The following is a 24,430-nucleotide window of genomic DNA, read 5'->3' as shown; positions in this document are numbered from 1 at the left end:
GACATTAAAATGCCAATTTACTCTGTTCCATCTGACTGCGCAATACACTGTCATCAGCCCAGCCAGGCAAGTTATAAACTTGATCGCCACAATAAAAAGTATATAGACATTGTCTAACATTTCTTTTAGATGAACATTTCGTTTTCAACAGCTGAGATTTGTAAAAACATTGCTGGATGTCTCGCCAACATTTGCTACATTGTTTCAATATTCAAATTCGATCTCCAGCTGTCTTATAGTAATGAACGTGTAGGGGTCGGGAGTCGGGACGAGACAGACAGGCAGGCCAGTTGTATAAAAGTTATAATGCCCTTGAAGCCGGTGTTTGGAGGATATATTGGCATGGTCGCCCAACACCCGTGCCAAAATATCCCCCAAACACCAGGTTCAAGGGCATTATCACTTAAATAGTTAACAACAATAGAATTAAGTATCTGGTGTCATGGAAGGAGAGGCACGTGGAGAACGGAGTGAATGTGAACTGTAAGCACGCTAAAAAGCCGTAGTCTAGGTGTAAATGGTTTGGTAGCCTTTCCAATAAATTGGAATACAAAAGAAGCCATCCACCCTTGATGGGCTATTAGCAGGACAATAGACTCTTGCGGAGTTTAGGGACTTGAAATGTATTAACGGTTGTTTTAGGTAGGCTATACTATATAGGCTATGTGGGCTGTGAAATGCATGCTCTTAGGCCTACAGAACAATGGTGGTTATACAAGGCTAATTGTCTACTAAGCCTACTAATGATGTACAGTGCCTTCAGAAAGCATTCACACCACCTGACCTTTTACGCATTCTGTTGTGTCACAGCATGAATGAAACATTTATTATTTTTGGATTTTGGGGTCAGTGGCCCATAATACCCCATAATGTCAAAGAGGAATTATGTTTTTAGAAATGTTTACAAATTTAAAAAAAAATGAAAAGCTGAAATCTCAATAAGTATTGAATCCCTTTGTTATGGCAAGCCTAAATAAGTTCAGGAGTAAAAATGTGCTTATCAAGTCACATAATAAGTTGCATGCAATAATAGTGTTTTACATGATTTTTGAATGGCTACCTCATCTCTGTACCTCACACAAACAAGTATCTGTAAGGTACCTCAGTAGAGCAGTGAATTTCAAACACTGATTCAACCATGCCTCACAAAGAAGGGCACCTATTGGTAGACGGGTAAAAAAAACAAGCAGAGAATGAATATTAGTACGAAGATACAGGCGCCCTTCCTAACTCAGTTTGGGCTCCTGAGTGGCGCAGCGATATAAGGCACTGCATCTCAGTGCAAGAGGCATCACTGCAGTCCCTGGTTTGAATCCAGACTGTATCACATCCGGCCATGAATGGGAGTCCCATAGGGTGGTGCACAATTGGCCCAGCGTCGTAAATAATAATTTGTTCTTAACTGACTTGCCTAGTTAAATAAAGGTTTAAAAAATCTAATAACAATAAAAAATATTACAAAAAACTCCCAGGGATTTCACCATGAGGCAGTTGCAAAGTTTAATAGATGGGATAGGAAAAAACTGAGGATCGATTAACAACCTTGTAGTTACGACATAATGCTAACCTAATTGACAGAGAGAAAAGAGGGTAGCCTTTACCGAATAAAAATATTCTAAAACATGCATCCTGTTTGCAGCAAGGCACTAAAGTAATACCGCAATAATGTTTGGGGAAAATCCAATACAACACATTACTGAATACCACTCTCCTTGTTTTCTAGCATAGTGTTATGGGTATGCTTGTAATTATCAAGGACTGGGGATCAGGATAAGAAATGGGATGGAGCTAAGCGCAGGCAAATCCTAGAGGAAAAACCTGATTCAGTCTGATGGGAGATGAATTCACCTCAGCAGGACAATAACCTTAAACGTAAGGCCAAATCTACACTGGAGATGCTTACCAAGAAAACAGTGAATGTTCCTGAGTGGCCGAGTTACAGTTTTGACTTATATCTACTTGAAAATGTCAAGACCTGGAAATGGTTGTCTAGCAATAATAAACAACCCAAAAAATGTTTTAATAATAATGGGCAAATGTTGCACAATCCAGGTGTGAAAAGCTCTTAGAGACTTACCCAGAAAGACTCATAGCTGTAATCACTGCCAAAGGTGATTCTAACATGTATTGACTCAGGGGGTTGAGTACTGTATCTAGTCAAGATATATTAGTGCTTTATTTGTAATTTTTTCAAAATTCCACACATTTCAAATCACAATAAGTAGTTTTCCGTGTTCAACACAAACTATAATGTCCCATGTCCAATATGACTTGTGTAATGGCTTTTGTCCTCTTCGCCTGAGGAGGAGTAGCAAGGATCGGACCAATACGCAGTGTGGTAAGTGTCCATAATGATATATTTAATCAATCAAACAGAACACTGAACGAAATAACAAAAGTAGAAAACAAACAACCCGAAACAGTCCCGTATGGTGAAAACACTAACACAGGATACAACCACCCACAAAACCCAAAGGAAAACAGGCTACCTAAATATGTCTCCCAATCAGAGACAACGACTGACACCTACCTCTGATTGGGAACCATGCTAGGCCAAACACAGAAATAGGCAACCTAGACATACAACATAGAATGCCCACCCACATCACACCCTGTCCAAACAAAACATAGAAACATACAAAGCAAACTATGGTCAGGGCGTGACAGTACCCCCCCCCAAAGGTGCGGACTCCGGACGCAAAACCTGAACCTATAGGGGAGGGTCTGGGTGGGCATCTGTCCGCGGTGGCGACTCTGGCGCTGGACGTGGACCCCACTCCACCATAGTCTTAGCCCGCTTAAGTGGCGTCTTTGGCGCGGCGACCTTCGCCGCCGACCTTGGACTAGGAACACTAATAAAGGGCACCACTGGACTGAGGGGCGCCTCTGGACTGAGGGGCAGCTCTGGACTGAGGGGCAGCTCTGGACTGAGGGGCAGCTCCGGACTGAGGGGCAGCTCTGGACTGGAGGGAGACTCTGGCAGATCCGGACTGGAGGGAGACTCTGGCAGATCCGGAATTGGAGGGCGGCTCAGGCGGATCCAGACTGACGGGCGGCTCAGGCGGCTCCTGACTGACGGGCGGCCCAGGCGGCTCCTGACTGACGGGCGGCTCAGGCGGCTCCTGACTGACGGGCGGCTGCGGCTTCAGGACAGACGGGCGGCTCAGGCGGCTCAGGATAGACGGGCGGCTCAGGACAGACGGAAGCACCTGTAGGGAGGAGACGGAGAGACAGCCTGGTGCGTGGGGCTGCCACAGGACCCACCAGGCTGGGGAGACCTACATAAGGCCTGGTGCTTGGAGGAGGCACCGGAAGGACCGGGCTGTGGGGGAGCACTGGAGCTCTGGTGCGCAGCCTTGGCACCACTCCCCCAGGCTGGATGACTACTCTAGCCCGGACCCTCCAGAGTGCAGGCACAGGTTGAACCGGGGTGTGGGTGAGCACTGGAGATCTGGTGCATACTACGCGCACCTCCCCCTTAGGCTCAATACCCACATTCGCCCGGCACGAGCTGAGCGCAGGCATAGGACGCACTGCACCCTCCCAGCGCCCCGGAGACACAGCACGCAGAGCCGGCGCAGGATACCCTGGACAGAAACAGCGTACCGGAGACCAGACACACTGAGCAGGCACAATACGCCCTGGCTGGATGCCCACACTCGCATGACACTTTCGGGGGGCTGTCCTGTAGCGCACCGGGCTATGGACGCGCACTGGTGACACCGTGCGCTTAACCGCATAACACGGTGCCTGACCAGTAACGCGCTGCTTATAATAAGCACGAGGAGTGGGCTCAGGTCTCCAACCTGACTCTGCCACACTCCCCATGTGCCTCCCCCCCACAATTTTGGGGGGAGGCTGCCTCTCGTACCTGTCGCGCTGCCGTGCTGCCTCCTCATATCGCCGCCGCTCAGCTTTCGCTGCCTCCAGCTATGCCTTGGGGCGGCGATATTCCCCAGCCTGTGACCAGGGTCTTTTACTGTCCAAAATCTCCTCCCATGTCCAGGAGTCCAGAACTCGCTGCTGCCCGATACCACGCTGCTTGGTCCTTTTTTGGTGGGTGGTTCTGTAACGGGTTTCGTCCTCTTCGTCTGAGGAGGAGTAGCAAGGATCGGACCAATACACAGCGTGGTAAGTGTCCATAATGATATATTTAATCAATCAAACAGAACACTGAACGAAATAACAAAAGTACAAAACAAACAACCCAAAACAGTCCCGTATGGTGAAAACATTAACACAGGATACAACCACCCACAAAACCCAAAGGAAAACAGGGTACCTAAATATGGCTCCCAATCAGAGACAACGACTGACACCTGCCTCTGATTGGGAACCGTGCTAGGCCAAACACAGAAATAGACAACCTAGACATACAACATAGAATGCCCACCCACATCACACCCTGACCAAACAAAACATAGAAACATACAAAGCAAACTATGGTCAGGGCGTGACAACTTGGTTGAAGGAGTTTATCATTGTTTGGTAATGCTGTAACCTGATGTTGTCCCAACTGAGCTTGAGAAAGAAAAGCATGACGTAAATTCCACATATCAAGATAGAAAAGGGCTAATTGTAGCAATGAATCATATTTGACGTTCTCTTTACAACATTAGACTGTTGTTCTACCGTACATACGTAAATGCAGCCACATACACTTGAGGCAGAGAGGTTTTGATTCTCATTATCTGAGGTCTCAACCACATGACCCTTGCCCCTGACTTCCAGATTGCTCTAGGGTTGGGGGTGGGATCTGTCTGTCAGTCGGTCTATATGTCTGTGCATTTGTTACAACCTAGGTACATGTTATACATTTTAAGATAATGCTAGACTGTAATTTTGGCAAAGTGGTTGTATGCTAATATTAGCGTGAGAAAGACTAGCAGGTTTTTTGGTTGCTTACCAATGTGTAACTTGGATGGCACCAATGAGTTGCAAATATTTGCATAAGGGCTGACAAGTATTGAGGTATGGACACCCAGCAGGGACTGAATAATTGCATACGCAAACAGACGAATATGTTAAGCGCCTGTGTTTCACCACGTAAGGTCTTTCCGTCCAGAACTTTTTTCACAAATCTGAGTCACTGCTTCCTGACACTCCCTGTGGGCAGCCGCTCCACCTGTGTATCTAGAGGTGGGTAGGGCTTTTGAACCAGTACCTTGTCAATGGGGATAGAACCCACAGTATGAACTGATGCTGGAACATTCCACAATTCATCAAACACTTTTTTGAGGTTTCTGAATTCTTTATAGCTACATGTATGTATAGAAAAACTCTTCAAAAAACATTTGAAGGATATTGTTAGTTTGAGAAATTAACCAAGCCTTGCATAGTATTATTAATGAATTTGCTCAGAACTAATATAGATAACAGAATTAAGATATCAAGTGGGAATGAAAAGCTTCCACTTGTAAAGTTAATATATGCAAACAGAATTTTGCTTGACATACAAACTAAATAACTAAAAACATTTATTTTGGAATATTTTTTTGATGTTGTCTGCATCATAACATCACACCAAATGTAGAGTATACAGTATGTAGTTACCCCACTTTGTTTAGCTATGTTTACGTATTGTTTTGTCTGCTTGGTTACAATAAAGACGTAGACTAACGCCCAGGTTTGTTTGGCTCTCAGTGACACACCATGTACATTGACAATCTCCTCCCAGAAAGAAATCCACACTCCACCCATGGAGTTCTAACCACAGACCTATGGGTTGCAACTGTAAAATTAAAATCTCTGAGTGTAAAATATTGACACGGTGTGGAGAGAGGGACACGTTACTGATCAGGGTTTTCACTTAGCAAATGTTGTATTAGGCTGAATTTATACTCCCCTAGACACACTCAGTAGAGGCTTTGTGACATCACCATGCACTACACAGAGGGCTAAGTACAGAGATGTTGTTGCATGCTGAATGTTACAGCTTTAAGTGCTGGTGTTTTGCTACGGTGAATGTTTGGTGGAGTATAAACCCAGCCTTAGCTAGACATCATCCTCAGTGGCATGGGCTGTGCATTTCCCCTTTGGACTAAATAGCCCTGTCACAGATATGAAATGAGACATTTCCAAATCAGGAAGGAGGAAGTGATAGTGATTTTTGGTAGGTATTGTTTGATGCATGTATATTTACTTCTTCTAAATGGAGTCGGCGATTATAAATCAGTTTATGGTTTAACAAAATAAATACTTTTCGCTCTGATGTTGCATCTTTACATTTTCTGGGATTTTGCATCTTTGGGACCTAAGTTACCAATGTTGTTTTTGACTTGAATAAGTCTAAAACAACATATATACAGAGACTTAAGAAACGTTGAATCCCATGCAGTTATGTCTGTACTTTCCCATACATATTTATTTGGACAGTGAAGCTAAAACATTTAGCTCTATACTCCAGCATTGTGGATGTGAGATCAAATGTATTATATGAGGCAACAGTACAGAATGTCACCATGTCACCACAGCTTCACTGTCCAAATAAATTCGAAGGGGAGTGTATGTATAGCAGGATTGTTTGCAGGATTGATTGAATAGCTAAGTACCTGTGAGACTGCCAGAGTGATACTCCTTTGAGCTACGCTTGAGAAATTGTTGTTCTGATATAACTCATGGGTAAATGTAAGGCCTGCTGACCTCTCAGGGAGGTCCCCCATCAAATGATTAGTTTCAAATCATAATTATATGATAATTCTATCACGTCAAGGACATCAAATACAGCTTTATTACTTTTTAAATGGGTGCATATCCATGAGTGCCGGGATCCAGATCCTAATCTTGAAAGTGTAATGCTGACTAATTTTGGCAGTGCAACCATTTGGTGATTCTAAGGAGTGGCATTGAATGAATTGGGAATGACCAATCAATGGTACATTTTTCTGGTGATTAATGAACTATGGAATGATTCAATTGTCACACCTTCAACCCTTAGCCTACAATTTCTGTGCCCCCACAGAAATCAAATTAAGGTAATAAAAAAATACCCATCAAAATGCGTCTGTTTAAGTGAAGAGGTTGAGGCATCAGTGCAGAGTCCATTTTCTCTTGTGTTATATGGCTAGACGGGCTGACATTTCTTCCTAATTTCAAGATGAATTGAAAGCTGCTATACAGTACATACAGCAAGACATAAAGCAAAACAGGCTTTGTTAAAGGGGAAGTTCAGGATTTTACAACTTGTCATTAGATGGTTCCTCATCCTAAAAGTAGTCTGTGGACCAGGAGAAACTGTAATCAGTTCTCTAAACAGCCACTACAAATGTCAGCTAACTTTAGCCACTGCTAGCTAAAAATCTATGGAAGTGATGGGGACATGTGTGCAATTGTCAAAATGTCAAATACATTGAAATAAACTTAATATTTGGTTTGATGTTACTAAAAGGTTATTAAGTCATTTTTTAAAACATGCCCATGTAAAGGATGTCACACTGCTTGCTTAGCGAGTGCCATGTCCTGATTCGGGCTCACACCGAGGCTCAAACCCAGGACCTCTGCCTTGCTAGTATGCGTGACTGCCCTCCTATTTGACCCAGGTCTGGTATTTTTCTTGCTTCAACTATGACCCAACTAATTTTGATGTATGGTATATGTACAGTCCTGGATATCTGTACCGATGACCCAAAAGTATTATTAAGTTCATTATTTGCCATAGGGATACACGGCATAGAGCTGCATAGGTTGGTTGTTGTGTCCAGGTGTGGTTGTTGTGTCCAGGTGTGGTTGTTGTGTCCACGTGTGTATGGCCCTTCTAGTGTGTAGTCTCCATGGAACTGTGTGCTAATGACTAAAACCAATTATTTTGCAACATGTTATGGGGTAATTACGTATTATTCTTCTTGTGTTGTTAAACATGAATACTTGTATAATATACAAACTGATTTATTTGGTAACACTTTACTTTAAGGTAGGCTACACATACAGTATAAACCACTTGTTTTTAGTTTACAAGTGTGTATATAAGTAGCTAAAATGCCTTTATTGTGTCTTATTAGCCATATATTAGGCCGTGTTTAAGTGTTTTCCTATTCACACATTATAAGTCATGTGTTAGCCATAATAAAGACAATAATATTTAATAAAGAGAAAGTTACACAAGAAACATACTCTTAGTAGCTGTCTCAATGTGGAACTAATAAAGACAGTGTGTTATTTGCAGAAATAGCAGCAAGTGCTAATACATAGTTGCCTTTCATATTTAAAGATACTTGCAGAGACATTGTCCAGAAATGACCTCATTTGACACATTCAATTCATATGGAGAGCATCACTGTCCAAATTCACATGGAGACCACTGTACAGTATACTAGCAGCAAGTGATAATACATAGTGTTCATTCTAATTGAAAGATGCTATGGAAAGAAGTTGCTTAGTTGCTAATTGCTATTAGATGCGTATGTACTGTACATACTGATGAACTACATATTAGCGGCTAATATGTGTACCAACATATAAAATGTTACCATTTATTTACTTTCAAGGATATGACTATATGTTTAAATCACAATATGGTATCAATATCATTGTTCTCAACTAGCCTACCTGGTTAAAAAAAGGTGACATTTTCTAATCTCAAGTCAAGTGATGCTTTGCAAATGGAACACAGCTTTCAACAATACATTCTATTAATTCACAGTTTTAATGGGCATATTTTGAAGCCAAAAAATGGGTTTTCATGCCAAAACACTCTCGTTTTGAACCTTAGTTCTGGGTCGTTCCATTTGATTTCAATCCGTTTTTGACCGCACCCCTTTTGATTTGATCAAAACTTTCCATATTTATTTGCTGTGGTAGAAGCTGTCAGAAACATTTAGGAGATAGAGGTTTTCAAAGTTGACCCATGTTGCATAGCCCACCCTACCATGAGACATCCATGTCTTCAGCACTGGAAAATATAAACGGTTTCATTTTAAATCATTTAAAAACTTACAAACAGGGTTGTCAAACAATTTGAAAAAATCTTGAAAATACATTTTTAAATAAAACTAGATTTTTTTTTATCCACAAAGAAGGCTTCCGGTCCACACACTGTCGAACATCAACTTAAATAGGAATGGCTATTCTATTATCTATATTTCTATGATTTCAATAGGTTTTGTGTGGAAGATTGACAGCATAATTTAAAACAACTGATATTTCCATTCATTTCAACATTCTGTGATATGTGGAACTCCAACCATTTAAAAAAGTTTTACTTTTAAAACCTTTAAAAGTTAAAATGTTGATTTCATCAGCCAAAACATTACACACAACCTGTATTCAAGAGCATGCTGTGTCTAAACCGATGTCAAGCACAACACAAAAACTGCAGATGATGTTAAATAGGGTCTAAGCTACAACATATGCAAAAACATATTTTTTGAATCAGTTCATGCATTTTGGGATAATTGATGTTAAAGGTAAAAACATTTTCAGGTTACTGGCCCAACGCTTTAACCACTAGGCTACCTGCTAACTACCTCTATGATGGGCAAAAATGTCTCGAAAGTTTTGTTCTAGTTAAAAGGTGAGCAGTCAAAAAGTTATCGAAATCAAATGGAACGACCCTTCTACAAGAATATTGACATAAGGACATGAGATGGTGGAGCTAAATTACACATTACCACATAACCACATTGTGCATTGCAACAATACTAATGGCATTTTGAAAATGTTTCGTGTTTATAAAACAATTAATTAGTAAAGTAAACAAGGGTTTTCCTTCATATCAAGTCATGAGCAATATTGCCATTGTGTGTAAAAACTCTTTGTGACAGGAGAAACAATAAGACATTTCAGCCTCAGTGTACGGACAATAGATTGAATCAGTAATCACTCTTATCATAGGAACACACCTGCATTGTGTTATGTTGGTCTATTAAATGAGTCATAAGAGATAAACAAATGAACACAAACACTTCATGACCTGTTTTGGTGTTTTATTTAGTCCATATATATATATATGAATTAATAAATACAATTAATCTAATAGATTAACTAATGCAATAATCTAACTAATGCAATAATAATGGTTATGAACATTGTCTATGGACACTGTGTCTCCGGAATGATGGGTCAGGGCTATATCCTCCTGGCTCAACTCAAGACTAGGTTGACATATACGTTTGGTTTATTTGGTTGGTCACGATACATTTTGGAACTTGGTCAGAATGTAAACAAATCTAGGAACCACTTGTTTATTACACCTTTTTCTGTGCATTGAGAAAATGGGGTTTAAACCTCTCATATTGGCATGAGATGGTCATGAAATGCTTGGAACGGAGCCAGCCCTTCTGCCACACCTTCACGTCCAGAAAAACCAAGGACCTTCCCTTCACTCAGGTGGTATAAAGCCAAGAACCAACAAGTACCTTTCTCATACCACCTGTGTTCACTACCCAGAGGATGACCATGGGGACAACACAGACACCCACATGGGTGTTAATATGGATGGCTCTGGCGATTGGTTTAACTGCCTCTCAAAGTGGTAGGTAGAATCCATGATTGTGTTTTACATGAAACCTTGTAATTTAGTGTTGACAGGGCTAAACTGTATGTTACTGTATGTCATAGCACTCTCACAATAGCGGCAATGTTTATCTCATTGGACAGCCAAACAATGAGGGAATATTTGTCAATGCTAAGTCCTGCTTTTATGTGCTTTTAAGCATGAGTTATGATTGATGAATAGGTAAATGTAGGATCGGCAAGAGAACTACATAACAGAGCCTGAAATACACAGGATTCCACAATGATTTACAGTAAAACTTCATATAACTTATTAACATACACTTTGATTTCAGAGGATACATCAAAGGCCACAGTTAACATCATCCCCTCAATGTCAAGGATGCCTGAGATTGCAGGTAAGCTTCATAATACATGTGCTATACAGATGTGTGAGCCCTGAGGATGATGACAATGATTAACACTGCAGCCTTACATATCCACAGACAATGGTGAAAGGACAATAACCATGATGGAGACAGTCATAGCAAGTTGTGCAACAGGTTTTGTGGATTAGCTGTATTTGAAAAGCATGAAGTCGCCTAAATAATTCAGTTTATAAACATGATAGCGATTGGATGTACTTTGAAAATTCTTGGTTTTTAGTTGATCAAATATTGAATTTGGCCATAGAAACGCCTTGAATAACACGTTCATAAATGCCAAAAAAATGTATCGAAAGGAATAAGGTTTTGAAATGTCTGGAGAGATAAGAAAGCTTAGGATATGTTTGTGTTTTTTTACACATATTTACCCTTTTTTTTGTTGGCACAAAACTACCGCCATGCTTCCATTCAGTGACACTTGTGGGGGTCGTAGACCAAACGGTTCGGACGCTACAGACAGAGGTTGGCACATCGGTGGTACTGACATCAGACGAGTCCCGTGACACTTGTGGGGGTCGTAGACCAAACGGTTCGGACGCTACAGACAGAGGTTGGCACATCGGTGGTACTGACATCAGACGAGTCCCGTGACACTTATGGGGGTCGTAGACCAAACGGTTCTGACGCTACAGACAGAGGTTGGCACATCGGTGGTACTGACATCAGACGAGTCCCGTGACACTTATGGGGGTCGTAGACCAAACGGTTCTGACGCTACAGACAGAGGTTGGCACATCGGTGGTACTGACATCAGACGAGTCCCGTGACACTTGTGGGGGTCGTAGACCAAACGGTTCGGACGCTACAGACAGAGAGCCCATGCAAAAAAACAGATCTTTAGCTTAAACTGACAGATTTTGATGAGGATGTTTTCATGATGTTAATGAGATTGACACACGGGTGCGTCAGTAGACTCTTATGGTGAGTGAGTGAGGCCAATCTTGCAGTCAACCAATGGACAACTAGTTAAAAGCAAGATCTTACAGGGGGCAAAAGTTTGAAATAATTCTGCTCCCCGTTGACTACTCATTTCTTTCTCTGTATCTAAAGATAAAACCTGCTGAATTGTATGCTATCATAGCTGAATTGGTTATCCGTTTCCTCAGGAGTGAGTCCTATACATAATGGCCAGGTCTGCAGCACATGGGGTAACTACCACTTCAAGACCTTTGACGGAGACATCTTTCAGCTCCCCTCCACCTGCAACTATGTTGTGACCTCACTGTGCCATAGCAGTTATGAGGATTTCAACATCCAGATGAGGCGGCAGGTGGTGGACCACCAGCCCACCATTAGCAGGATCACCATGAAGCTGGATGGCGCAGTGGTGGAGCTATCCAAGGGTTCCGTTGTTGTTAATGGGAAGAAGTAAGTTCGTCAAGAATTTCTCATGTAGCTGTATTTCTCAATCAGTGCTCAAGTAGTTGGATGTCATATTGTTGTCCCAGTCACTTTGACTTCAAAGATTAGACGCAACTTTATACTGTGTAATTATGCTCCAGCACATTTTTACAGTGATTGAGATGAGATTCCTGTTTTTATACTACTAATGAAAATGTCTTAAAATGAAGTCAATTGAGCTAATGTAAAATTGGTTGGTCTGACTAAGTTCTAGTTAAATCTAATGCTTTGTCTTCCTCTTCCTCCAGTGCCACCTTACCATTCAGCCAGTCTGGTATTCTCATTGAAGAGAATCCCTCCTACATCAAGATCAAAGCAAAACTGGGATTGGTAGCCATATGGAACCAGGAGGATTCCTTCTTGGTAGTACAACAATTATGCATTTATGAATATTTCTGTTGTGGAGTTAGGTTTTTGCAGTGTGGTTAATGTATACATTTGAAGGCCTGTGCTGTGTGGGCACTTGGAATGAATGTAGGCATTTGGAATGACTGTAGGTAGTACTAATCTAAAGTTATTTTAAGTAATAGGTTATCACTGCGGTTAAATGTTCGTTTTGTTCCAGTCATTTCCCGTTTTTGTCGAGTGTTATGCGGTTATGGAGGTAAACTGTCGCCCTAAAATGTTTAATGGTTTTCTACTTCAGGTGGAGATGGACATCAAATTCAGAAACAAGACCTGTGGTCTATGTGGAGATTTTAATGGAGTTCAACAATTTGATGAGTTCTATAGCCATGGTACATTTTCACTGACACTATCAACACATCAACCATTGCCTATTATTTGGAATACAGTTGACATTCAACAATAATTTGATTTATTTTTATGCCAAAGGTATGAAATTGTCCCCTGTCGACTTCGGAAACTTCTGGAAATTGGATGGTCCAACTGAAAGCTGTACTGAAAATACACTACCTTCGAATCATAAATGCCCTAATCTGGTAGGTTAAACTTTATCGCTTATGATAAGAATAGGGATATTGGCTAGGCTGCTGTGTACTTAACAACATGTGGGGTCCGAAATGACTGACTCCCTTGATAAAGATTAGCAAAAATGACTATACTGTATACTGCTACAGTATATATGCTCCATTTCTTTGAAAAATATATTATTTTATACTAATACAATTGCTCTGAGAAAGAGATTTTGTTTAAAAGTCATATTTTCTTTCTCTCCGGTCAGGGGTCAAAATGAATGACACCCCTGTTTTCAATACCTTTCAATACCTTGAGAGAATAATAGGACTGAGCCTTTTTCTAAAATGTTTTATGAGTTGGAGAACATATTGGGAGGGATTTTAGACCATTCCTCCATACAGAATCCTTCCAAATCCTTGATATCCTTTGTCTGTGCTTATGGACTGCCCTTCAATTCAAACCACAGATTTTCAATGGGTGTCAAGTTCGGAGACTGCAAAATAGCCCCTTTTTGCAATGGCCATCTCAGTCTCTCTTTGAAACCCACTGAAAATCTGTGGTTTGAATTAAAGGCCGTCCATAAGAACAGACGATGATTATCAAGGATCCTAATCAGTGGAGGCTGCTGAGGTAAAGACGGCTCGTAATAATAGCTGGAACGGAGTGTTTGATGCCATAATGGAGATGGCATCAAACACATGGAGAACATGTGTTTGATGTATTTGATATCGTTCCACTAATTCCGCTCTAGCCATTACCACAAACCCGTCCTCCCCAATCAAGTTCCCACCAACCTCCTGTGCTCCTAATGTGTTCTTCAACTCATAAAACATTTTAAAAAAGGATTATTGCAGTTTTCCTTGCAAGGTGAGGTATTGAAAGATAGTGAAAAGAACGATGTCAATAATTTTGACCCCTACCTTTTAGAGATTTTTTTGTATTACTTTTTAGACAAAATTTCTTTCTAGAAGCAATTGTATTAATATAAAATTGAAAAAAATCCAAAATTTGTTTTGCGTACAATATCGTTACATTTTTGAATTATTTATTTTATACAGTCCTTTCTACTCATTTTTATCAAGGGTGTCAATAATTTCAGACTCCACTGTATATGTCCTAATTATAACATCTCTCTGTTTTTGTTTGATAGAAACCAATTTGTGAGCAGTTGCTCTCCGGTCCTGCCTTCAGCAGCTGTAAGGACTTGTTGGCCATCGACTCATTTGTTGAGGCCTGTGTATCTGACCTGTGCCACTGTGATAACAGCACCAACTCCTTCTGCCTGTGCAACACCATCTCAGAGTACTCCCGTCAGTGTGTTCACGCAGGGGGGAAGCCAAAACAATGGAGGACTGAACAGTTCTGCTGTAAGCATGCCATTACCCCCCATATCAAAAATCTAATCGCACATTGGTTAGTTGCAACAGTATACTAATATTTTGAAATAACCTTATTTTTGCAGATAAGACATGCCCCTTCAACATGGAGTACCAGGAGTGTGGAAACCCCTGTGTTGACACCTGCTCCAACCCTGAGAGAGGCCAGCTGTGTGAGGAACACTGCTCAGATGGCTGCTTTTGTCCTCCAGGTGGGCAGACATATTTAAACATTCTCTGCACATCCTCTTCTTCAAAGAGATGTGATAAAATGCATTGGAATGTAGCAGACTGTATACTGATAGAATGCAAAGCAATTGATTGCATATTGTGGACCGGACTACGTTGCGTTACAAAGGCAACTACACATTTGGTCAAAAATCTTTGATCTGTTGTAATGGCCAGGTATATTATCTGATTCATGTAGTAGTTTCCTGACACAAACAAGCCAGAGTGTCAGAAATTATTGTCTGTCTAGACAGAAAAATACTTTGAATTCAGATTTTAGTTACTAGGTGTTGTAACTAGTAACATAGTTACTAGGTGTTGCCTATGTAGGGCAGTATGTTGGAATGGAGACATAATAAACACATGTATGCTCTCACCCAAAGGAACCGTTTTTGATGACGTCAACAAGAATGGTTGTATCTCCTTGAGTCAATGCTCCTGCCGCCACAATGGAAAAACCTACGCACCCGGAGAGTCTTATTCAAGCACTTGTAAAGATTGGTAAGAAAACCAGGCTAAGAATTTTGACTTGAGTCTAAAATTTATTCCAGCAGTGACAATTTGTAAGTTCCATTGAATAATTGATATGTTGCCCTTAGCTCCTGTGCTGGTGGTCAGTGGAAGTGTGTGGACAAGGACTGTCCTGGCACCTGTGCTGTGGAGGGAGGATCCCACATCAACACCTATGATGGAAAAGCCTACACCTTCCATGGGGACTGCTCTTATGTTCTGACCAAGGTCAATATGCAGTTTCCTCACCAAAGATCTGTGTGCATCAATCTCATCCACATAAGACATCTTACAACTTGTCAACTTTTTTGTAGTTATTATGTCTGTATTACAGCTTTGTCTCCAGCTTCTTTACTTTTCTTCTAACAAATCCAGGTTTATGATGAACATTGTAATCAAACTATATAGAACAGGGCTCTCCAACCATGTTCCTGGAGTGCTACCGTCCTGTAGGTTTTCACGCCAACCCTAATTTAGGGCACCTGATTCTACTAATTAGCTGGTTGATGAGCTGAATCAGGTTAGTTACAACTGGGGATGGAACAAAAACCTACAGGAGAGTAGCTCTCCAGGAACAGAGTTGGGACAATACTATTCATCCTGCATTCATACGTTTATCTATGGAGAAATCTGAGTTGTTCATGTCTACTCTGTCTCTTGTTTTACACTGAGATATTGATTTTTCCTTTTATTAAGGCAAATATTTGTAACAACTTATTCATGTTTTTTTCAGGACTGTGATGGGATGCAATTCACTGTACTGGGTGATCTGGTGCAGTGTGGGCTTTCTGACAGTGAGACTTGTCTAAAGGCTGTTACCCTGTCCCTCTCAGAAGGAGCCACTGTAAGTATTCTTTGACTGACATGCTCTCAGCCTTTGACTGCATTAGATGTTTTTCCCCTAATGTTGTTAGGTTTTAGACTTGAATGTATAATTTGAATATCATGAATAAGACTATGGATACACAATGCCCCTCTACGCAGGTGATCAACATACAACCCAATGGAAAAGCCTTTGTAAATGGAATCTATTCTCAGCTGCCCTTTTCTGTTGGTAAGTTAGAGTTGCACAATAAACATACCGTAATGTCAATGTAGTCGTGACTAGGCATATATGAAACTTGTGTCCTACAGGTAAGCACATCATTGTATTGGGAATACATTATGATAAATCGGAATGTCGTGATGGCGATGTAGCTTTATCATTCAACACTGACACATATTTTACTTAACATCATAATGCTGAATCTTACTCCTTCCTCTTCCCACTTTGTTCCTTATAGCTGGAGTAACTATTTTCAGAGCCTCCTCATTTTTCATCATCGTCCAGACCACCTTTGGCCTCCAGTTGGAAATCCAACTCTCACCAATCATGCAGGTCTATATTGCTGCAAGCACCGTTTGGCAGCAGAGAACTTGTGGTATGTCTCATCATCCGTTGACCAACCACCACAGTCCACTGAGGTGTTCATGTTCTGGGAATGATTTCTTTTCCCTGTACATAAATACATGTTCACCCTACAGGTCTTTGTGGAAACTTCAACAACAACCAAGGAGATGATTTCAAGGTCCTGAGTGGAGTGACTGAGGGCACAGCAATTGGTTTTGCAAACACCTGGAAAACACGAGCCAGCTGCCCAGACATCAAGAGTAGCTTTGAAAGCCCCTGCAGTTTAAGTCTTGACAATGGTAGCTGCATGGTTAATCCCCTTCCCATGTCTGTTTTAATTGTTATGGAGAATGGTGCAAGTGTTTCTTAAAGTTGCCCTAACTAATTCATGTGGTTTATTTTTTCACTATTTCAGAGAAGTATGCCCAGTACTGGTGCTCTCAGCTGGCTGATCCTAAAGGGTTGTTTGCTCCATGCCACACAGCAATAAGCCCAGACATGTACAAAGACGTGAGACCCCATCCCCATACTATTCATTTCTGAATATTTCATGAGCATATCTAATACACAAATGTATGTATGTATCATGTGATTACAGTTGTTCTGGGGCAATTGAGAATAATTTTGCTTGCTGTTAAATATTGTTTTCTGCACAGTGTTTGTGCATATTATGCACACACAACTAATTGAAAATATTTTACAGTATAATATGGATGCTGTTCTGACTGTGGTTTTCTATTCAGAACTGCATGTATGACAGCTGTAACTGTGAGAAGAGTGAGGACTGCATGTGTGCTGCCGTCTCCTCTTATGTCCACGCGTGTGCTGCCGAGGGTATCCAGCTCAGCGGCTGGAGAGACACTATCTGCAGTGAGTGACAGTCACACCATAATACCTAAGAAGATGTGTCAATTGTGGGAGAATAAGATACAAATATGATAAATATTTACATCTAACAGTAATTGTTGCCATCCACAGACAAATACTCCACCTCGTGCCCTAGCACCATGGTCTACAGCTACAGCATAAAAAACAGTGATCGCTCCTGCCGTTGCTACAGCGACTCTGACTTTACCTGTTCAATCACCTTCGAGTCTGTGGATGGGTGTGTCTGTTCTGAGGGAACCTACCTGGATGATGAGGGCAAGTGTGTTGCACCAGCCAGCTGCCCTTGTTATTACAAGGGCTTAGTGGTATCCCCTGGAGAGGTCATCAGCAAGGATGGAACCATGTGGTATGGACCGAGTTATTTACCTACCTATACTCAAACTGCATTACAATGTAATTCACAACACATTTTATTTTAAAGACATATTTTTGGGACTTTATGAACCAAGGGCCTTGGGCCTTGCTTTCCTGCAGTGAGCATAGGGACATTCAAGTACCATTAACATCATTTTATTTCAGCACCTGCAAGGAGGGCAAACTCCATTGTATTGGAGATTCACCTGATCATCCATGTAAGTTTATGTATATACATTGTCAAAACATCTCACAATTTTGAGATATTGTACTGTGCCAGGCAACAATGAATTTGAAATAAGTCTATTCTTTTAATGGCACTCTGTCAAATCCTATATACACATGTGGTGTGTGGTAGTAGTATGCTATTGGCAACAGAACCAGGCTATGTGCATGTTGAATTATCATCTCTCCATCCTAGTACACACTTTACAGAGCATATTGATTTTGTGAAAGACACAACATAGTCATGATACATGAATTCCCTTTATTTCCACAGCATGTGTTGCACCAATGGTTTTCATCAACTGCTCCAATGCAAGCCCAGGAGTGAGAGGGTTGGAGTGTCAGAAGAGCTGCAATATTCTGGATATGGCCTGTGTAAGTCCCCTATTTACTTCGTCTCCAGGCCATTTCACACAGCGGATATAAACCTGTGTACAAAATATTAAGAACACTTTCCTAATATTGATATGAATACACAATCCGTCTCAATTGTCTAATGGCTTGAAAATCCTTCTTCAAACTGTCTCCTCCTCTTCATCTACACTTATTGAAGTGGATTTAACAATTGACATCAATAAGGGATCAATGCTTTCAGCTGGATTCCCCTGGTCAGTCTATGTAATTGAAAGAGCAGGTGTTCGTATTGTTTCTACACTCAGTGTATCTAATGGCCAAAGGATTGTGAATAAAAATCAAGTGTAAAATATAAACTTTCAGTTTTTTATATATTGGTAAATTTAACATAGTCTCCTAGCTATTGTGCACAGCGTATATAAGCCTGGTACATTAACGATTCCATTTTGTCCTTAGTGGGAGTGATCATATAGTTCTATGGGAGTTTCCTTATTGAGTAAAGTATTTGCCATCATCTAATTTTAGCGAATCACACGACTGCGAGGCGTGGCTCTGTGCTTGTGATGTGCTAGTGTATGGGGGAAGGTTATTGGGAAGGTTTTGTGGGAGATGATTGTTTGGTAGATTAAGCCGAATAAGCCAATACCTATGTGCTGGGAGTTTCTCCTGGTCTCTCTGTATTGAATAATGGCTAACAAAGGCCAAGTTTGACCTTTTGGTCCACCAGAATCTTCACGCATTTGGGCGGAACTTTCTGGGAACCAGATTAACTTATAGTTTACACCATTTTTACACAACAGATTTTCAAATCAATAATTTTCACTTTACAGATCAGCACAGAGTGCATTTCAGGCTGTATGTGTCCCTCTGGACTGGTATCCGATGGAAAAGGAGGCTGCATCATGCCAGACCTTTGTCCTTGTTCTCACAATGCAGCTATTTACCAACCAGGAGACAGAATCAAGGTCGACTGCAATACCTGGTAAGTTCATCTTGCCTCATTTGGGGTTTTAAACCAATTAAGACTTCAGTTTAATATCTGTTTTTGCCACTTTCAGCACTTGTAAAGAAAGAAAATGGCAGTGCACAACTAACCTGTGCCATGGAACCTGTGCCATTTATGGAGATGGACACTACATTACGTTTGACGGGAAACGATTCACTTTCGAAGGAGACTGTGAATACACTCTTACAAAGGTATGCTTGCAGGGTAACGTGATAGTCTAAGTGATCAACACCAATATTATTTGTTTTATTGGTTAAGTATTAATACATGATGACCAATAAGGGTTTGTGTTCATTTTTAAAGGTATATACTGTAGGTGTTTCTGGGGAGTCTTAAAAGCAATATTTGAAACTGTTTGGACATTATCTGCTGTTGCTTTGTGAATGCTACTGTAGCATTCCCAACGAGATGAACCATTTCATTATTTCAATGATTGACTTACCAAGTGTGGTTGGAGATAATGTACCATCCACCATAATACTGTGTTGGCTGTTGTTACATTTATGACTGAAATTGAGTCTACCTTAAACAGGACTACTGTGGAAACAACAATGCCAATGGCAGCTTCAGAGTCATCACTGAGAACATTCCCTGTGGAACAACAGGCACCACCTGCTCCAAGGCCATCAAGCTCTTCCTGGGGGTAACTAGATTCCTGCTTCCTGCCTGGCACATACCATTACTGAAGCCAAGACTACTACTTTTCAGTCAATCATACATACATACATATATGCATGCATACATACATACATAAAAACATACATAATATAAAGCAGACATTACAAAATACACACATCAAAGCTTCATGAGGCTAGGCAAAAAAAAACACATTATAGCATACATTATAACATAATCAGTAATTAGATACATTTATATTTAAAAAAAATCTCTTTCAGAACAATGAATTAATCCTGACAGAAGGGAACTACCAAGTCGTTGAGAGAAATACAGGGGAGGCGGTTCCTTACCAGATTCGCACAATGGGCATCTACCTTGTGATTGAAGCCAATAATGGTTTGATTCTCATGTGGGACAGGAAAACAAGCATGTTCATCAAACTTAACCCACAGTTCAAGGTACATTTCAACTTTGATTGGATGACAAATTATATATTAAAATATGGTTCTAGTATTCCATTAACCGATATTCACAAGTCTGTTATGACTCCTTTTTATCATTCAACTGAATCTAATGCTATGTCCTCTTCAGGGACATGTCTGTGGTCTGTGTGGAAACTATGATGGCAACGCGAACAATGACTTCACTACCAGGAGCCAGGCAGTGGTTGTCAATCCTCTAGACTTTGGAAACAGCTGGAAAGTCTCTGCAAGCTGCCCCGATGCAAAGAGCAAAAGGAGCCCCTGTACTGCCAACCCTTACAGGCAGTCCTGGTCACAGAAGCAGTGCAGCATCATACAGAGCAAAGTTTTCGCAGACTGCCATTCTAAAGTAGGTTTAGACTTTAGTCGTTCACTGAATGTTTTGGAATTTTATATGATCATGTTGACTAAATTATGTTCTCCAATTAGGTGGACCCCTCTTCTTTCTATGATGCTTGTGTGACAGACTCATGTGCTTGCGACAGTGGTGGAGACTGTGAGTGCTTCTGTACCGCTGTGGCAGCTTATGCAGAGGCCTGTAATGAGGCTGGAGCCTGCATAGCCTGGAGAAGCCCACAAATCTGCCGTGAGTTTCGAAATGTTCAATTCATTTAAGTGCTGACATAAAAATATGCTTAATCCACTCAGTTTAAACCAAATTGAAGATAATACTTACAGAGAGCTTTTGTCCATCACATACAGCACTGTTCTGTGATTACTACAACCCCACTGGAGAATGTGAGTGGCACTACAAGGCATGTGGAGCTCAGTGTATGAAGACCTGCAGGAATCCTTCCGGGAGCTGCTCCACTCAGATACCACCTCTTGAAGGTACAGTAGACATTAAATTAGAATCTACTTTGGGCAACAACAATTTTCCATAACATGTACTTAATATTTATTTAACGTTAAAGCTAGAGTCCTTAAATGAAACAGTAACAAAGTCGCCACCCCGCCTCTGTTTCGGTAAAAAGCTGAGAGATGGCCCAGGAAAATTGTGACCACTCTCAAATTCATACAGGGCTATGGATGCAAGGGCTGACCATTCATGATATAAAAATTATTGTTTTAAGCATGTTTTGAGGCTACACAATGTTTGACTTAATTTGTATTGTTTACAAACATTGTGGTAAAACAAACATGTATTTTGGGTTCTTATGGGGTACGACAGTTGAACTAAGCTCAGGAGGCATTTATAAGTTATATTCTTCAAGAATGAATGGGTATATATTATTCATTTATAGGTCAAAAAATGGCTGTAGCAACAAAATATTCTAGCTTTAAATTACCTCTATCAATCAATTACTTTTTGATCATTAATATTTGAATATTTTTCTTCTTCTTTAGGTTGCTATCCAAAATGTCCTCCTGCTCAACCTTTCTTTGATGAAGATATAATGAAGTGTGTGGAGAAGGAGCAGTGTGGCTGCTATGGCAGAGATGGAAAACACTACAATAATGGAGAAAAAGTACCGACCACAGAAAACTGCCAGACATGGTATGTCTTTAGTAATACAGAAGAATCCTGGTCTTGGCTAAAATTGTGAACACTGTAACTTTGTTTGAATGTCAAAAATGAAACTAAGTAGAATTGTAAATGTTTCTTTTTCCAAAGCTATTGTAATTCCGTGACAGTGGACTGCAAATACGATGAACAAGGTATGAATGCATCCCTGAACAAAAACAAAAACACATTAATAATGTTTTCAACATTCCAGTACCCTAAAATATATCTTATCATTTCAGCTTGCACTTGCACCTACAATGGGAACAAATACCCCTATGGGCATATCATATACGATACAACAGATGGACATAGCAGCTGTATGACAGCAGTTTGTGGGAAGAATGGAACCATTCACAGGGACATGTACCCATGTTCAACTACAACTCCAACAACTTCTATTCCATCTCATCCAACTCCATTTACGAATGTTCCTACCTCTACATCATTCTCTACAGTAACAACAAATGTTTTCACTTTCTCAACACCAACGCCAACTGGTGGGTAACTGAAACTGATGCTTGAGTGACTAGTGACTAGTATGACTTGGTTATATATCAGAGTAGGCGGATGAGGGGAGGACGGCTCATAATAATGAGTGGGAAAGAGTAAATGGAATGGTGTCAAACACAAGGAAATCAGGTGTTTGTGTTTGAGACCATTCCATTTATTCCATTCCAGTTATTACTATGAGCCCGTCCTCTCTGTTTAAAATTCCACCAGCCACCATTGTTGCATATGAAGTGTGAACACTACAGCAAGTATCTCTTATGATCAAAATGGCTGAAGACATTACTAACTAGGCACCTTCCTTAGATTGTGTTACATTACCACCAATCTAAAAGAAGAAAAGGTATTTTTATATTTTTGTATTTAACTGACTAACTGTAATGTATACTCTGATTCTATAGAGCCAGCCACATCTTCAACAGAGACAACAGCGTCTCCAACAACCTTCACTACTACATGTGGATATCCATGTGTGTGGTCACAATGGTTTGATACCACATTCCCTACACTTGGAACTCCAGGAGGAGACTCTGAAACCTACAACAACATAAGAGCAGAGGGACATGATATATGTGAGAAGCCAAGCAAGATCCAATGCAGAGCCCAGAAGTACCCAAATGTTAGCATAAGCCAAGTGGGCCAAGTGGTGCAGTGTAATGTAGCAGAAGGGTTGACTTGCAGAAATGAAGACCAGTCAGGCCCATTCCCACTGTGCTTTAACTACCAAGTTCGAGTCCTCTGCTGTGATGAAAATCTTTGCACATCTAAGCCTACAACCATTTCACCAACAACTACAAGACCACCTGTTACGAAGACAACAACAACTACAACAGCAACCACCTCCACTTTATCAACAACCACGTTGACTACAAAAACCCCGAACTGCACAGTTTGTGAGTGGTCACCTTGGTATAATGTGGACTATCCTCAATTTGGTCCTGGGGGTGGCGACAATGAATCAATAAAAAAGATTATAGAATCTGGGAAAGATATTTGTGAAAAACCAGTGGATGTCATATGCCAAGCAGTGCGATATCCAGGGGTCCCATTGTCTGAATTAGGACAGAAGGTAGAATGTAATACGAAGGTTGGATTAATATGCCAGAACAAAGATCAAGGTATTCCTCCAATATGCCTTGACTATGAAATTAAGGTCAAATGTTGTAAGACTGTGAAATGTCACACTACAACACAAGAAACTACACCTACTGTCACAACTACAACAATGTCAACATCCACTTTAACTACAATAACAAGTAAACCAATGACAATCACTACTCCTCCAACCTCAACTCAACCTCTGACCACAACTACAACTCCTACCACCACTACAACACCCACTACTACAATGTTGACATCGACTGCTCCAGCTACCATATCAACAACAGTTCCATCGGCCACTACTCCTACACCAACTACTACAATCTTAACTCCGACAGCTCCATCTACAACAAAAACAACAACTCTGCCTTCCACCACTACTGCACCTCCAACCTCTACTCCTACATCAACCTCAACAGGAGTATCAACTACCCCCTGCAATGGTGAAGAAAATTGTGTGTGGTCAGACTGGATCAACCTTGGTCAGCCAACCTCTGGCTCTGAAGGTGGAGATAATGAATCCATTAAGAACATCATTGCTAGTGGTTATCACATTTGCTCAGCTCCAGAGGCAGTTGAATGTAGAGCAAAACAATACCCTGGACTTCAGATCTCTCAGCTTGGCCAAGACGTGACTTGCAATCCATCCGTTGGACTGATTTGTCAAAACAATAAGCAAGGTCTTCAGCAA

General features: G+C 40.8%; 1 protein-coding gene across 1 annotated transcript; it reads left to right on the top strand.

Annotated features, from left to right (window-relative positions):
* Positions 1–10,239: 10,239 nt before the first annotated feature.
* On the top strand, positions 10,240–24,186 carry LOC129852926 (mucin-5B-like). The gene is made up of 29 exons (XM_055918525.1): positions 10,240–10,326; positions 11,956–12,242; positions 12,524–12,638; positions 12,922–13,012; positions 13,110–13,216; positions 14,344–14,560; positions 14,656–14,781; positions 15,181–15,298; positions 15,397–15,535; positions 16,041–16,151; positions 16,292–16,361; positions 16,591–16,728; positions 16,832–16,996; positions 17,113–17,207; positions 17,441–17,567; positions 17,676–17,931; positions 18,105–18,139; positions 18,418–18,539; positions 19,349–19,500; positions 19,577–19,715; positions 20,057–20,167; positions 20,421–20,600; positions 20,734–20,973; positions 21,054–21,210; positions 21,327–21,455; positions 21,972–22,122; positions 22,240–22,283; positions 23,408–23,531; positions 24,009–24,186. Exons 1-29 carry the CDS (start codon positions 10,240–10,242, stop codon positions 24,184–24,186), a joined length of 4,011 nt encoding a protein of 1,336 aa, XP_055774500.1.
* The last annotated feature ends 244 nt before the right edge of the window (positions 24,187–24,430 follow it).

This window comes from Salvelinus fontinalis, chromosome 4 (assembly GCF_029448725.1).
Source record: "Salvelinus fontinalis isolate EN_2023a chromosome 4, ASM2944872v1, whole genome shotgun sequence".
NCBI classification, from domain to species: Eukaryota; Metazoa; Chordata; class Actinopteri; order Salmoniformes; family Salmonidae; genus Salvelinus; species Salvelinus fontinalis.
This window is presented reverse-complemented; position numbering and strand designations above follow the sequence as displayed.